This window comes from Apis mellifera, linkage group LG11 (genome assembly GCF_003254395.2).
Source record: "Apis mellifera strain DH4 linkage group LG11, Amel_HAv3.1, whole genome shotgun sequence".
NCBI lineage: Eukaryota > Metazoa > Arthropoda > Insecta > Hymenoptera > Apidae > Apis > Apis mellifera.
The window spans coordinates 4,621,592-4,638,705 of record NC_037648.1 but is presented as its reverse complement, the minus strand read 5'-3'; the positions used below and the strand labels follow the sequence as shown (position 1 = coordinate 4,638,705).

The 17,114-nt window shown below is 19.9% G+C and overlaps 1 protein-coding gene across 5 annotated transcripts in view; it reads right to left on the bottom strand.

Annotated features, from left to right (window-relative positions):
- Nucleotides 1–249: 249 nt before the first annotated feature.
- The window catches only part of LOC726993 (cytohesin-1), a 159,211-nt gene continuing 142,346 nt past the window's right edge, over nt 250–17,114 (bottom strand). For 4 of the 5 annotated variants that reach the window (XM_026443711.1, XM_026443712.1, XM_026443713.1 and 1 more), the window contains 4 exons: nt 8,861–8,972; nt 3,859–4,089; nt 1,751–1,820; nt 250–1,259 (listed from right to left, as the gene is read on the bottom strand). In XM_026443711.1, coding sequence (XP_026299496.1) covers nt 1,172–1,259; nt 1,751–1,820; nt 3,859–4,089; nt 8,861–8,972 — 501 coding nt within the window. In that variant the 3' untranslated portion in view covers nt 250–1,171. The remainder of the gene's footprint in view (nt 1,260–1,750; nt 1,821–3,858; nt 4,090–8,860; nt 8,973–17,114) is intronic. The other variant, XM_026443710.1, reaches the window with a different exon arrangement.

The window sequence follows — 17,114 nt, the reverse complement described above, 5'->3', positions numbered from 1 at the left end:
ATATTGCAATACATATAATGCATAAAGCTATAATACCTCATGCGTCATTTGCATATTTATATGTACATATATATGTATATATTTATATTTATATATACATATATATTCAAACAAAAAAAAAAAAAATAATTATTCTAAATTATTCTTCTACTGTCACATAATTGGCTAATATGCCATATTTACAAACTGTACGACAATGTACCAGTTTAGGATAATTTCTGGCATATTAAAGAAATTTTTTCTTTTAACTAATTTTATCTATACATGTTTTATTTTTTTCTCAAATAAATATACAACTATCACATAATGCACGCATCTTATTAACTTCTTGCGTTTAATGTCAGTTTATAATTATGAAAAATCATTGTCCCATATATTATTCTTTCTGATCACTTTTAGATTATCCTATTCTTTTTTCTTACAAAGAATACAAAATATTATAACGCACGAAAATATCGTATATAATAAATATTTTATGTTGAAGCGATTACGAATTTTGATAATTCCTTTAAAGCTGCCAAAGAATAAGAAAGATTTCACTCTTTCTACAAACATCTCTTTTTCTGAACGAATCTATCTTTCCAACGATCGATAAATACATATACACATTATTTTTTTATGAATATTCTTAATTATCAAATATATGGTTGAAGTTTTTTTAAAATTTTTCTTATTTAACTTTTTCTGAACATTACGAAAAGAAAAATGTTGTCTTTGCATGTCTAATTTATTTATCCATCATCGCAATGCTCGTATGATTTATTAAATATAATATTATACTTTTGTTTCTATACTCGTTTATCTCTTAAAGAAACGCTTCCAATTTATGTTGAATTCCATTTAAATAATATGTATTTAGGCCTCTAAAACGCAGCATAATTTTTATACAAAATTAATTAATAACACCATTCCTCTTCCTTTCAAATATATTTTCTTTTTTATGTGTGTGTTTCTTCAAGTTTCTAGTTGGATCAACAATGCTATGTTGATAAATATTTATCAACAGATATATTTTCCTGCTAAATTCTCTTCATATAGTTGGATGGACCTCCGTCCAGATTCATTTGATTGTATATTGTACTATACGATCCTGATAGGAAAACAGGGTCGTGAATAGACAGTCTTTTTATATTTCGCCAAGCTTCTCTCGAAGCTGTGTCTATGGTAAAATTTAACTCTTTGAATGTACATTGGTCTTTTGTGCCTTCTTTTTCCTGGCCGCAAGCATATCGTAGAATGGATTATGCGATATACTTTGCCTATAAATAAAAAATTAAATTAAAAATAAAATACATTATAAACAAAAGATAAATATAAATATATATTCAATATTAATTCAAATAATAAAAATATTTTATAAAAAAATTATAAAATAAATTATAACTTTTCTATTTAGAGACATTATTTTACTAAAAAAGAATTTATTTCAATTATTAATACAATCAATTATAAAATCTACAATAATTAAATTAATCTAATTGTAATGTGTAAAATATAATCTAATATATCTATAATTGTAACATAAATTCTACATATAAACTACTAAATTAAAAAAATAATTTAAATAATTAAATATTCAAAAAAACTAATTATAATGCTTTTTTTATTATTTAAAGAAATTAAAAAGAAAAAATTATATTATAGATTCTTAATCATTAATAACATCAATAATTGAAAATATATTAAATAAACAAAATTAGTTTTATCAGAATTAAAAATTTTCTTTGATTTACAAAAAAACAAAACTTACCGCACGCATTTGATCCATTCTTCTTTTTCTTCATCTGTGGCTGCAGACATTCTGTACACGGTATGTTTCCCTACAACAAACAAAATATAACGTGTTACTTTAATTACAGTATACATGCTATAAAAAAAAAAGATTGCATCATTAAATGGTAATGCATGGGATTCGATTCTTTCGCGAGAAAAATGTTTTTCCCAACCTACTTTTGAATTTTTTATTTATATGTTCTATTAATCTTCCATTCTTTCAAATTTTAAAAAGTTAACAATTTAAAAAATAATTTTCATCGTATGTTTAAAATTCTATTTTTTTCCAAGTTTTTATAACTACATTTTTAATAATTTAAATTATTTGTAAATGAATAAAATATGGTAAATGAAATAGTATAATTTAGATTAAATAAATTAAAATAAATTAATAAAAAATGAATGATATTAAATATAATTAGAATATAATTTAGAAATGCGCAGTTTTACTAACTGTAATAAATTTATGATTTTCATAGTATTTTTTATATAAATAAAAAATAAATAACTCATAATATTTTTTAATTATTTGAGATTTTAATATTAATTTATTATATATATATATAATTTATTAATTTATTATATAAATAATAAAAATTAATATATAATAAAATGAAAACAAAAAAAGAATGAATCACTTTATTTTTAATGTATCATTGTCAGAGATTGTTTTTATCTTATTTCATTAATATGCTTTCTTTTTATTTGCGAAATATAAATATTATAAATAAATACTCAAAAGTTAAAATATTTTAATATTATATTTCAGAAGAATAATTAAATTCTTTTTATAAGTTTGTCCTTATATTCAAATAAAATATCATGCAATTAAACAAACATTTAAATGTTTTAATTAAAATTAATTTTTTAATATTTTTTTGTTTTTTTATAGCTTTTTTATATCTTTATTTATTTCTATCAAACTAGAAATATAAAAGCCATTTCTAGATGGTATACGATAAATATTTTTTATATATTATTCTAATATTCTAATATTTCATATTCTAATATCATTATTATATTAATAATATGAGATAATCAATTATACATTTAAAATAATATGTAAATATATATATATATATATATATATATATATATATATATATATATATATATATATATATATGTTTTTTTTAAGGAGCCAAATTAGATAAACAATATTGCAATATATCGTTATCCAATTAGATAAGCTTAATTTTTTTTTTTTGCTTCATTTAATATAAAATTAAATTGTTTATAATTTGAAAAATAAATCTTAATTCATATTTTAGCATGTCAATTTTCGTATTTATTTCATTATTTAGAATTGATTCTATAAAAATTGTTCATGAACATATTAATATTTTATATGTATATATAATTATGTATATTCCAATATATTTTGAATATTGAAAAATATAATATTGAAAATAGTATTTTCCAATATAAAATATAAATTGTAAAGAGAAAAATTTGTATACAATTTGTACATTTTAAATTAATTAGAAATTAAAGTTAATATGCATTTATATTTTTTTAAAACTTGATTTACTACAATATTTATTTATAATTTAACTTTTTCTTGCAAATTTGAATATATGCATCATCTTACTTACTAATGATTTTTGGAAGACAGAGACAGAGACAGAGAGGAAAAAGAAAAGAAGAGAAAATATTTTATTTAAATTTCATGTGAAATTAATTCAATACATTACAAATTTCTTAAATGCTTTGGTTTTTCTTTTTCATCTTTCACCAATTTTATCATATGTTACGATCATATATTATTAACAAAGATAAAGTATAGAATTTCATGTTTTTTGTAACTATAGGCTTACGCTCAATCTAAGAATACATTTCTGTGAATATATAATGAATAAATGTATTAATGCTAAACTACATAAAAATTTATAAAGAATGGAACATGATAGAGAATGAAATATTAATTTACACAATTTAAATATAGACAATAATTTCCTAAAAATGTAAAAAATATTTTTTATTTAATTTTAATTTGAGGGCATAGTAATGGAATGAAATAATAATCAAAATCAAATATTCTTAGTCGCAGGTCAAGGTACAATCAATTAACATCTTAGTTATTACCTTCGACAACTTTTCCTTCGCTATCTGTCTTGCACGCCTTGATGAACTCAGAGCCGGCGGCATAGAGCTCGAAGCAATGCGGCTTATGTCGATCCTGCACCTCTCTGACCTGAATGTTTTCCAGCGGAATGATACCTCGTGGCTCCTTGTCAGTTGTATACTCGAAGTAATAAAGACAGTTATCGTTCAATATGAACCACCGTCTTTTCCAGCTTTTGTAACGTCCGCCTGAAACCATCACCGTGCAGATTTTAAAAGTTAACGATCGATGAATAATTTTTAACTGCATTATTTACCTGCTGTCTCCATCAGGGCAGCAGAGGGAAAAGCGATTCGATATAAGAAAAATAGATTCAGACTTTTCACGAATTTTTTTATTTTATTTATCGAAGGATGTTTTTAAAGAACAGCGGTTCTCAAATTTTTTTATTTTTGTGTTTCTATTCAATGATAACAAATGATATAACAAATAATATACAGATATATAAATAATATTACAAATATTCTAATATAATACATTTAGAAATGATTCTAAGAGAAAAAAATAAATCGAAAATAAAATATAGAATTCTTTTATTTAAAGTCTCGTTTTCTATCATAATTAAAAACTCATCAAGTATACGATGAAGCATACAATTGGCACTTTAATTTACTCTGTAAGTTAATTTCATAGAAAAATATTTCACATAACATTTGAATTTTTCAAAAAGATATAATTTAATATTAATATTTATTAATTTTTGTATAAATAATTTAATATATGAAAGAACAAGTTCTTTTTAATTATAAATGTTTTAAATTGCAAAAATTCATAATTGGAATTTAATCCGCTTATTAAATGATTATATACGATGATATGATTTTTTCAAATTTGACTTGAACGAAAAATAAATGAATCAAGTTTTATTTTCTTTTTATTGAAGTTTGTCTGCGAACTTAAAAAAAAGTTTTTTTTTTTTGAAAAAAAAATTTAAAAATATTTTTTCACAAATTAATAGAATTTAATTTAAGAATACATTACAAAAAGAATTTTAATTTTAGGAATATATAATTTAATGTTGATCCAAACCTAACTATTGTTTTGCATTTAAGAAACAAAATTAATAAGACTAAAACAATCCTCATGCATTGTAAATAAAAACATAAAGTTTAATTTTAATAAATAAAAATTTTAATTAGCAATTAATATTTTTTTTTTCTGAATGTATGAAAGGTTCTATGAAAGATTTAATAGAATTTCTTCATTTCTATCAATCTTTTTCATTTCTATCAATGAGTTAGGATATTATATGTAAGGATATTTTTTACAAGATAATATATATCTATAGTCACTTTATATAATCACCAATTCATCTATTAGATATATGAGTCAATAATATGTATTTTTAATAATGCATGATTTGGATTTTATGCATTCCTAAGTTTAACACGTTGACTACCGCGCGTGTTTCTAATGAAATCTCGTTCAGGCCACGCGCGCCGCTGTATCAAATGTACTCTAGTATTTTTACTGATATTTTTGTAATGCGAGTCGCGCTGATGGAAGAATGATGTCTCGCATTATTTATTTCCTTCATTATTGTTCATATCCGCAATAGAAATATCGATAATAGTAATTGTATTGATAATAGTTTCTTATATTCTATATATATATATATTATAGTATAATTAGAAAATCAAATGGTATCGAAAACTTGATATTCAACTTCTTCTAGGATTTCAATTGTAAATGAATAATTAATAATTTTTTTTTTTTTAATAATTTACAAAATTGCAACAAAAAAATATAAAAATTAGAAGATTTTAGAGAATTTAGAGAATTATTAGCTGCAAAATTATTAGGATTATCTGAAAATACAACAAAACCTTGTCAAAACCTTCAACGAAGTCAACATAATATCGCCGTTCGGAAAACTAATTCTAGTATAAATATTAAATGTGCATGCAAATTGTGTTATTCAGATAAAAGACGAAAAACGGACTGATCAAACGCATGAAAGAATTTAAAAAAGATAACAACTTTTTGTTCAAATTGTCCGGATCAATTTCAGCTTTGTATAGAATGTTTTAAAATTTTACATTTAAAATAATTTTTTTAATAAATTATTTTTTTATTATTTTTATAAATAATTTTTTTATAAATTATATAAATTATAAATTATTTAATTATAAAAATAATAAATAATATATAATAAATAATTTAATAGTTTTAATATATCTTAAGAAATATTTTTCCAAATGCTTATAAAGATTCTTCAAATGCTTACAAAGATAAATAGTCAAATAAGCGTCACCCGAATATGGGTGACGCGGCAGTCAACGTGTTAAACTAACTTTTAGTCAATAGTCAAATATTCATCAAGTTCTATAAAATATTTATATACATAATATATATGTAATATTATAATATATATGTAATATATATGTATATTACAATATATTTGTAATAATTTTAATATTTTTATGTCCGAAGAATTAAAAAAAATTAATTTAATGTGAAGTTTTGAAAATTTCTGAGAAATTTATCTTTGATAAGAATACCAATATTAATCAATATTAAACGGATATTATTATTATTATATTTTTTATTACTTTATTGATTCACTTTATTGCTTCAATTTATAATCTTCTATATAAAAAAAATATGTTAATCTATTCATATAAAGAAATTATTAATTCAATATTTTAATTTTGTAAAATTTATCATAAAAGAGTCAGAAAATGCTGAAGCAATACATTTTTACTTACATTTTTCTAATGCCATAATATATTATTAAAAAAACAAAATAAATACTATTGAATAATGATAAAATATTATATTTTTTAAAAAATGCAGCGAAAAGAAAAAATAATTATATGATAAAAAAATTTTATTTCCATATTGTTCATTTTATGAAAAAGTATGATTAGTAATATGAAAATATGAAAATATTGAGATTGTTTTAATTAAAATGAAGTGAAATATATACGACTTTTATTTTAATTAGTTTTGCTAATAATTTTAATATTTCAGATATTTCATTATTTAGATAAAACAGATATTTTGTTTAATTTGGTTTAATTTCTTTGGTTGAAATACAAATCAATTATTATAAGAAAATTATTCTATATATGAAAATAAGCAAAAAAAAAAAAAAAGTAAAATATAATTTTTTCATTTATAATAAAAAGTTTTTCGAAAATATCAAATATTAAATTTGAAAATTCAATAAGAAAACATAAACAAGTTTTTCTTATATGTTTCTTGTTATTCATATAATAAATTTTATAAACATCAAATTAATATTTTTCTAAATTAATAATAAATTAATAATTATATTTAACAATTAAATAACTTAATATTTGTTTAAATATTATTATTTAATTGTTAAATATTAATATCCTATATTGATTAGTATATTCAAAAATATATGATTGTATTTACAAAAAAAAAAGTCATTTTCATATAACTAATTTCTGCATCAATTTACAGAAAAACTATAATGCATATGTATTCTTATACTGAAAAACTTTCAAAAAAAATTTTTTTTCATAATATTCTTTTTTTTAAAAAAAATATTTCATTATATTTAAATAAAATAGATACATTATATATTTACAAAAATTTTTAAATTTAATTTTTTCGAAAATGATGGTTCGGATAAAAAAATTACTCTTTCTCTTCAACTTTTGTATAGATGATAAAAATATTCTCCAAATTCTAAATATATCTAAATTCATATTACGTTTTATCAAATATAAAATTCTCATTAATTCTCAATATAAAAAAAAATTCTATTCTACATTTTTCACAAGTATTTTATCATCTAGAATCATTTCTTTTTTTCTGTATTATAATAAAAGTATAATTTGTAATTTTTTGAACGCATTTTGTTGCAATTTAAATGCAAAATGCCACAAGTTGCATCTTAAATAATTACTAGTATCTTTGGAATAATGGAACTTAGATGAACTAATGCTCAAAATATTTGAGGCTTTAAGCTTTGATCTCAGACAATTTGGGAAACGCTGTTTCAGGATGTTTTCAGTCGTTCTTGCGTAACACTTTATAGCGTCAACTTATCGTTTCATCTATTTCCGATTTTACACAAAGAATAAGCTATTTCATTATGAATCTTTGGTCTTTAGTCTTGGTTTAATGTTAACAATCAATTCTTCAAACAGATCGTTTTATCTGTCACGTTTTATAAGTCATCGAGTACCCGCATCATTGGCGGAAATGATCCGGCTTTATACCTTATAGGTGGCGCGAATATCGTGGGATCATGGACAATAAAGAACTCGTTAGAACAAAGATGGAAATTCAAGAACGATACATTATGTATAGATATAAAAGAATAGGAAATAATTAGAATCAAATAAAAAAAAAAATTCAATCAAATTCAATCATTTAGCGAATGAAAAATTCATTGAACTGTGATTTTTTTTAAGAGTTTTTTAAAATAAAGGAGTATGTTTTGACATCAATATTGTATGACATCAATATCAGGTTATTACTTTTACATTTTTAAAAACTACAAGCTCTATATAAACAAAAAGGTGGACAAGCCTACTGAAGAAAAGAAATGAATTATTTTCATATACGCATATTTTAACATTCCTTATTTTTTATAAGAATTATTTTTTATTAAAGGAAAATTACTATTAAACTATTCAATTATTTTTTATAACTTTTTTCTACTTCTATTGAAGAAAAAAAATTGAAAAAAAGCTTTTTCTTCATTGCAAAAAGAATATTCATAAAATTTAATTAAATGACATGTATATACGCTATAAAGAGTTAACATCTTCATGCACTCGTGAAATCTCTCTGAAAAAAAGATCTCATGCAGGCCAGGGTTTACATTCGCAACATTGTTCGATCAATCGTGACTCGAGCAGCATTCTTTCATTCTCTTTCAGCCACGCAAAAGAAGTTTTCACATTTCAGATCATACCAGGTCAAGAGGAAGAGAGAAATTGTTGGTAGAATTGTACAGTAGATAATCTACGAAAAAATTACCTTGCTTCCAAAGCCAACCTTCCTTGTCTGGATTGAAAAATGTATGCATTAAATCATTCCCATCATCTTCCGGTATCTTGAATGGTTCTGTCTTTATACTTTCGTATAGACTCTAAAAAAAAGTCAACAATTAAAACTCATAATTTTTAAAAATGTTTCTTTATTAATATTTTCTTTTTTTTATTTAGCTTAATATTGTAAATATATGTTCATATTGTTAATAAAATATATTTAAAAAGAGAAAGTATTCTGAAATTTGCTTAAAACAATATTATTTTAATAAGTATACAAGGTGATCTAAAAATATAGGAACATTCGTTAATAAGAGATTTATGAGATAATTTCAAGCAATATTTTATTTTTTTTCAAAAATTTTCGTTATGGCGTCAATGAATTATTAAAAGAAAAAACATTCGGCATGGAACGTGTAATTTATTTGAATTACAACGATAGTCATGACGTCATGATGATCAAATATGAATAAATCCAAATAACATATGTCGAAGAAAGTGCATAAATTTATAATAAATTTAAAATAAATTTTTTCTTTTTTTTATTAACATAAAAATTTATTTTATTATTAAAATAAATCAATTAAGAATCAGTTGAGAAAATTCAAGAAACTAATATATGTTTTATAATTTAAAAATGTAAATATATTATAATATATTTATAATTTAAAATAATTAAAAAAAAACATTAATTTAAAATTTTTTTAATAAATATTACTTTTAAAAAAGTATAAAATAAAAATATATCACGTTATAATATGGAATAATGTATATGATATGAAATGAAAAAAAAAAAAAAAATTTTTCAAATCCAATTATTTTTGAGTCCTTTTATGTATAATTCTAACATAATTTGCTTACGATATAAAAATTTTTAGCAATTCTATTCATGATAATAAAATTGATCTATGTCATAAATATAAATAACTTATTTTGAAATATATTTTTGACATATCAACTATTTAATTTGATTCGATATCAAATATTTATAATAATAATGCAATAATATAATTTTCGTATTTTTAAATTTTTTTTAATGAAACTTTTTGTAAAATGATTAAAATAAAATTAAAATAAAATAATTCTTAATTAATATTGAAATAATATAATTTAGATTATATTTGTGTATTTGAGGAATGATAAATTTTTTTATTTATTAAATAAATATAATCCAAATTTTATTAAATTTATTTTGATATTATTAACCTTATTTTAACTAAAAAAACTTTACAAAATTTATTAATTATAACAAATTATTACAAATATAAAATTTTATCAAAAAAAAAAATAAATAAATAAATATTATTATTACATTATTGTTATTATCTTTTTCTCTCATTCATTTTACATTTGACGAAAAATAAACTTTGTAAACAAACTTTAAACTCCATTCATATTATAGTAGAAAAATCAATATTTGTGTTAGATAATTGCAAAATTATCATTCACATCTTTTGATTTGTTTTTTTTTTTTTTTGATATTCAAGTACTTATTTCTTGCAGCTATTCGCATATCAATTGTATTATTTATTTTTTATTTTATTTATGTGAGCTTAATTATTTTGAACGTGAAATTATAAAATATATATAAAAAAAAGTTTAAAAGTTCGAAATCGAAAAATTTTGTAAAATTGAATAAAATGAATGAATAATCTAATATTTTTATAATACAATAATTTTAAATCAAAATTAAAATTTGTTCTTGTAAATTCAAATGATCGTTTAAAAAAAATTAAAAATTAATTTCTATTCCTATTGGTTTGTAATTTTTTGAATGTCTATAGAGTTGTTTTTTCAATCTTAATTATTTTTAGTGATGAAAAAGAAATGCAAGAAAAATATCGAAGAAAAATCCGGATGGTCATGTCGATGAAAATTCCAGTTTTTCTAAACATATCTTAAAATCTTAGGAAAACATTCAGTATATATTACAGAAAACGATTTATAACACCAGAAAAACATACGTTAACATTCTTCAAAGAATCCAAACATCCATAAAATAAATAGATCATTCATCGAAAAAAAGCTATTTACAAATAATTTATTTAATTCATTTTTTTAGTTTTACAAAACTAAAATGAAATCTTTAAAAATAAATAAAACTTTAAGTAAAATGAAGATTTTCATAAATATTATTTCTTTTTAAATGTCAATAAATGTTTTTTATTTTCTCCGCAAGAGAAAATTTTGTATTTATATATTTAAATAATATTTATTTATTTTGGTTTATTTTATGATTTTCAAAAAACAAAAAAAGATAAATTATTTCATAATTTTAATTTTAAAATAATTATTAGAGATTTAAAGCAATTTTTGAATATATATAATAACAATGATATAATAACAAGAATATTGTTAATAGTCAATATGTCGATTAATTTCTTATTCTAATATTGCAGAAAAAGAAGTCATAAGTTATTTGCTATAAGATGCATATTTTAAGTCAAGATTCTCATGGTTTTGAACAAGATTTTTTAATACCTATATTTATATTATATATAAATTAAATATAATTATAAATTATATTATATCTAATAATTATTATAAATTATATTTAATTTATATAAAAAATTATTAATTAAATAAAAACTAAATAAAAAGCAAATAAATTAAATAAAAAAAATCTAAAAAAAATTAAATAAATTAAACTAAATAAAAATTAAATAAACTAAATAAACTAAACAAAAAACTAAATAAATTAAAAAATAAAAAGCAAATAAGTTAAATAAAAAAATATCATATAAAAATTTTTTCATATTATATATATTTTTGCAAATATTTGAATATTTTCAATTCCTATTTTCTTTTATATGTATATATATAATATGTATATGTATATATACATATATATATATCAAAAAAGACAAAAGTTATTCTACATAAAAATATATATTATATAGTATTATTAATCATTTTTCTATATCTAAATATAAGTATAGATGTTATATCAAGATCAGTTTTTTAAATAGAATTATGTAATTAGGTAAATTATGTAATATAAAAAGAAAAAAATCAAGTTTTTATTTTCTATAAAAAAAAATATTAAAAATACTATTTATGTCGGAAGATCATTAATTTAAAAAATATAATTTGAAGTTTATAAAAATTATTATATGAAAGAAGAACAGTATCACTTCACGTGCTTCTTTTATATAATAAGTTTTATAAAATTAAAATAACTTAAATTAAAGTATCTTTTAATTAAAGATTTTTCTTAATTAAAAGAATTTTCTTATTTTTTTTTTTTTTGTACAAAATATTATCTGGAATAGTAAATATCAAAATGCAATAAAAATTATATAGTTCTATTTAAAAAAATAAAATTAATTTTTATATGACTTCCATGAATCAATATATAGAAAAATTATTAACACTGCATGTAATTTTACACCAAATAATTTTTGTTTCATTTTTTTGTATTGTATCATATTTTTTTAAATAATTTTTACTGACTATATTCAGTTATATATATTTTATTTTACACGGTGGAAAAACTAATTTTAATTAGTTTTTATTTCAATATTTATAATTTCAATTACACAAAAATTTTATATTTTATTTTTGCATTCAGCGGACTCGAAAGAATTTTTATTAATATCTGGAAAATTATGAATTCATAATAATTATAATTCTTGAGACATAAATTTTCAATTGAAGTATTAGGTATGATTCATTATTCCAATAATTAAAATGAAATCAAAAAATTTTCCATTAAAAAAAAAAAAATTGTTGCAGACATAATCTATTAATGATCTATATATACATAAACTTTGTTAAAATTTTTTCAGAATTTTCGAATTAGACAAATTTTTTGTAATGTAATGAATAAAGATTGATTATCTTAAATCTTGTAAATATTATAAAAATTCTTAAAATATAAATATAAATATATAAAATATAAATATATTGGGTTGGCATCTAAGTAATTGCGGATTTCACTCATAGATGGCTTGAATTTTTAGGTTTGCTGGCATAGTCCAAATGTAAAACACATTTTGTTATTTGATAGTTGGCAATTCAGCTGTCAATCAGTAAAAAAATTTTTTGATCGGTTGCGTAGTTTTCGTTTGGCGTTCGTTGAAAAATGGAAAATCAAAAGGAACAGTATCGTCATATTTTGCTTTTTTATTTTCGCAAAGGGAAAAACGCATCGCAAGCTCACAAAAAGTTATGTGCTGTTTATGGCGACGAAGCCTTAAAAGAACGGCAGTGTCAAAATTGGTTTGACAAATTTCGTTCTGGTGATTTTCACTCAAAGACGAAAAACGCTCTGGTCGTCCAGTTGAAGTTGATGACGATCTAATCAAAGCAATAATCGATTCGGATCGTCACAGTACAACTCGTGAGATTGCAGAGAAGCTTCATGTATCACATACATGCATTGAAAACCATTTTAAACAACTTGGCTATGTTCAAAAACTCGATCCATGGGTTCCTCACGAACTGAAAGAAAAGCATTTAACGCAACGCATTAACAGCTGCGATTTGCTAAAGAAATGTAATGAAAATGATCCATTTTTAAAATGACTGATAACTGGCGATGAAAAATGGGTTGTTTACAACAATATCAAGCGGAAAAGATCGTGGAGCAGGCCACGTGAACCAGCTCAAACAACATCAAAAGCTGGTATTCATCAAAAGAAGGTTTTGTTATCAGTTTGGTGGAATTATAAAGGAATTATCTATTTTACTCTTACCACCCAACCGAACGATCAATTCTGTTGTCTACATTGAACAACTAACGAAATTAAACAATGCAGTTGAAGAAAAGCGGCCCGAATTGACAAATCGAAAAGGTGTTGTATTCTATCATGACAATGCAAGGCCACACACATCTTTTGTCACTCGGCTAAAATTATTGGAGCTTGGTTGGGATGTTTTGCCACATCCACCATATAGTCCTGACCATGCACCATCTGATTACTTTTTGTTTCGATCTTTACAAAACTCCTTGAATAGTAAAAATTTCAATAATGATGATGATATCAAATCGTATCTGATTCAGTTTTTTGCTAATAAAAACCAGAAGTTTTATGAACGTGGGATTATGATGCTGCCTGAAAGATGGCAAAAGGTCATTGATCAAAATGGGCAACACATTACAGAATAAAGTTATTTAGTTCCATGAAAAAATTGTCTTTGATTTTCTAAAAAAAATCCGCAATTACTTAGTTGCCAACCCAATATATTATAAGATATAATATTACATGATTCAAAATGTTTGTATTTTATTTATATATATATTATTTTTCATTTAACATAGCAACGTATAGCCAACATTCAAATATTAATTAAAAATAAAATTTCAATATTAACAAATTTTTTTATATGCTTTTGAATATGTTTTTTGTCATTTTTATCTTTGTTTATTTTATTTAAAATTGAAAATTGCTTAATTAAATTTTTTAATTTTACAGGTATAAGAAATTGAAATATAAATTTCAATTAATTAAATTTAATAAATTAAATTAAATTTAATAATATTCTAATTTAATGATTATGATTGTATGAAAAAAATACGAAATTATATATATTATGTTGAAAAAAAATTTTTATTTCCTAGAAAATTTATTTAAAAATAATATAAATTAAATGTTTATTTTAAAAATGATATAAGAAAACTATCGTAAAAATTAAAAATTATTATAAAAATTACATGTAAAAGTTAATATAAGTTTTTTATTATATTATAATATAATAAATTATATTGTAGTATAATATAAATTTTTATATTAAATTTTATTTATAAATAATTTAAAATTTAAAGTAAAATAAATTTTAAAATATTCGTTTATTTTTATCGATTGAAATTTATTTCAAAAATTGTAATGTAAGTCCATTTTTTTCCAATTTATTTATTTTTATGTAGTAAAATCCATCCATTTTACGTTCGAATAATTAAAATAGTAATAAATAAATTATATATATATATATATAATTGAATATGGTTGATTAATAATGAATATATAAAAAAAACACAAATAGATTTTATTAGTATTTTTTTATCAATGGAAACACAAATACTTTAATATCTCAAAACAAACAAAAATGGACTTACAATTAAACTAGGATTATGAATATCGTTATCATTATCAATAACATTATAAATATTGATAATAATAATTTCAATATAATATTCATATATCACCAATAATTTGATAATATTAATAATATTGTTAAGACAATAATAATGAATGGAAATAATTGGAATTTCAATTTTTTCTTATTCAAAATTTTTATTGGAAATATTAACGATTAATAATTAACCAAATATTAAATATTAATGAATAATTATATTTTATTGAGTTTTTATTTTAAATATATTTAAAAAAAACATTAAGATATCTATAATATAAGTAGAAGTGGCTGAAGTAGATTTCAATATAGATTTTCAATAAAATCTATTTTTATTGTAATTTATTACAAGTAATATTTTTATGTATTTTAATAATATCTCTAAATAAAAAAAAATTGAAATTGTAGTCTCTTGTATTAATAATTTTATTCTCTTAACGATATTATCGATATATCAAAAATTAATAATTAATAAGATATTAATAATGTATCAATAAATGATTATAACTTTACATATATTACTTTCAAAATAAATATTTATAATAGTTTATATATATATATATATATATATAGATTTGTTTTAATAGATGTTCTAAATAGATGATAACAGATGATAACAGGTGAAACGAACATCGCGCTACTTTGAATAAATCTATCATTAAATCGTTGCAACGGACTTCCCCGTTAGCCATTGCATTAATTCTAATAATCACGATCCGCTTGTTACAAGGCGACTTATAAAATATTATATGCGCCAATTGTTTTATATCCTGGCCACGGATTGCGCAGATGATGACACGCATACATCACCACTTATCACACTTATATGAATAATCCTTATATGAATATATATATAAGTTATTATATATACTATTGTGTTATTTATTATATATATTATATATAATATATATATATATATATTATATATATATTATTATATTTGTTATTATATTTGTATTATATTTGAAGACTTATTTGTCATCTCAAATCTATTTGAAACATAAGTCTAACGAAATTTTTATACTAGTTTCTATTGCTATTACATATTTATATGTAATATTATATGCTATTACATATTATATATTAATTTTATATATATATTATGAATATGTATATGATATATACTATATATGATTTGAATATAGAACTTTCATTATCTGAAATAAGATGCTGTTCAGAATTTGGATAATAAAATATTTTTCAAATATTAGGATATTCTAATAATAAATGTTTTATTATAATTTATTTTTAAAAGCTTAAGAATGCTAATTATTCAGAAGATAATTTTTCATTCTTTAAAAATGTATAATCATAATAATCTGTATGGATTAATTTCAATTGATAAAATTATTATTTTTATCTAAAAAAAATGAATAGAAAAAATTTTTATTTAAAATTTATATTATTTATAATTATTTATAATTATTTATAATTATATTATTTTATAATTATTTATTTAAAATTTATATATATGTATACATGTATATAATAATATATATAGAATATAATCAAATAACTGTGAAACATAATTTTTTGCAAAAAAAAAAAATAAATAAATAAAATAAATAAATATTTAAATAAATAAATAAATAAATAAATATATATATATAAATAAATAAATATATATATATATTTTTATATATATATATATATATATATATATATATATATATAGATTAAAATTTTTCCATCATAAATTGGTTTTTATCAATATGTAAATATATTGACATTGAATAAACATTGAAGTTATATTATTATGCAGAATGTCAATGATATATATATATAAGCTACAAAAGGATAAGTCTATATGGAGAGAAAAAAAAAGAATAATATCTTTTTATTTAAAATTTTGTTTTTGAATAAATCGATGTTTGACATTTTTACTGAAATAAATATACGTTTTTATGATTTTATTTATATTTATATTTAAAAATATGATTGTATTTTTTTAATTACCATTTTGATTTCTAACATTAAATGTTAAGGAATTATTGAAATAAAATTATATTTCGATCAAAAATTTTAAAAATTTATATTGTTGAAAATATATTCTATTTCTTTTTTCTTTTTTGGTAATATAATTTTTGATAATATAATTCTACATAAAAAATTTTATAAACATTTTCTAAAATATTTTTTTTTAAATGAAGATAATAATTAATTATAAT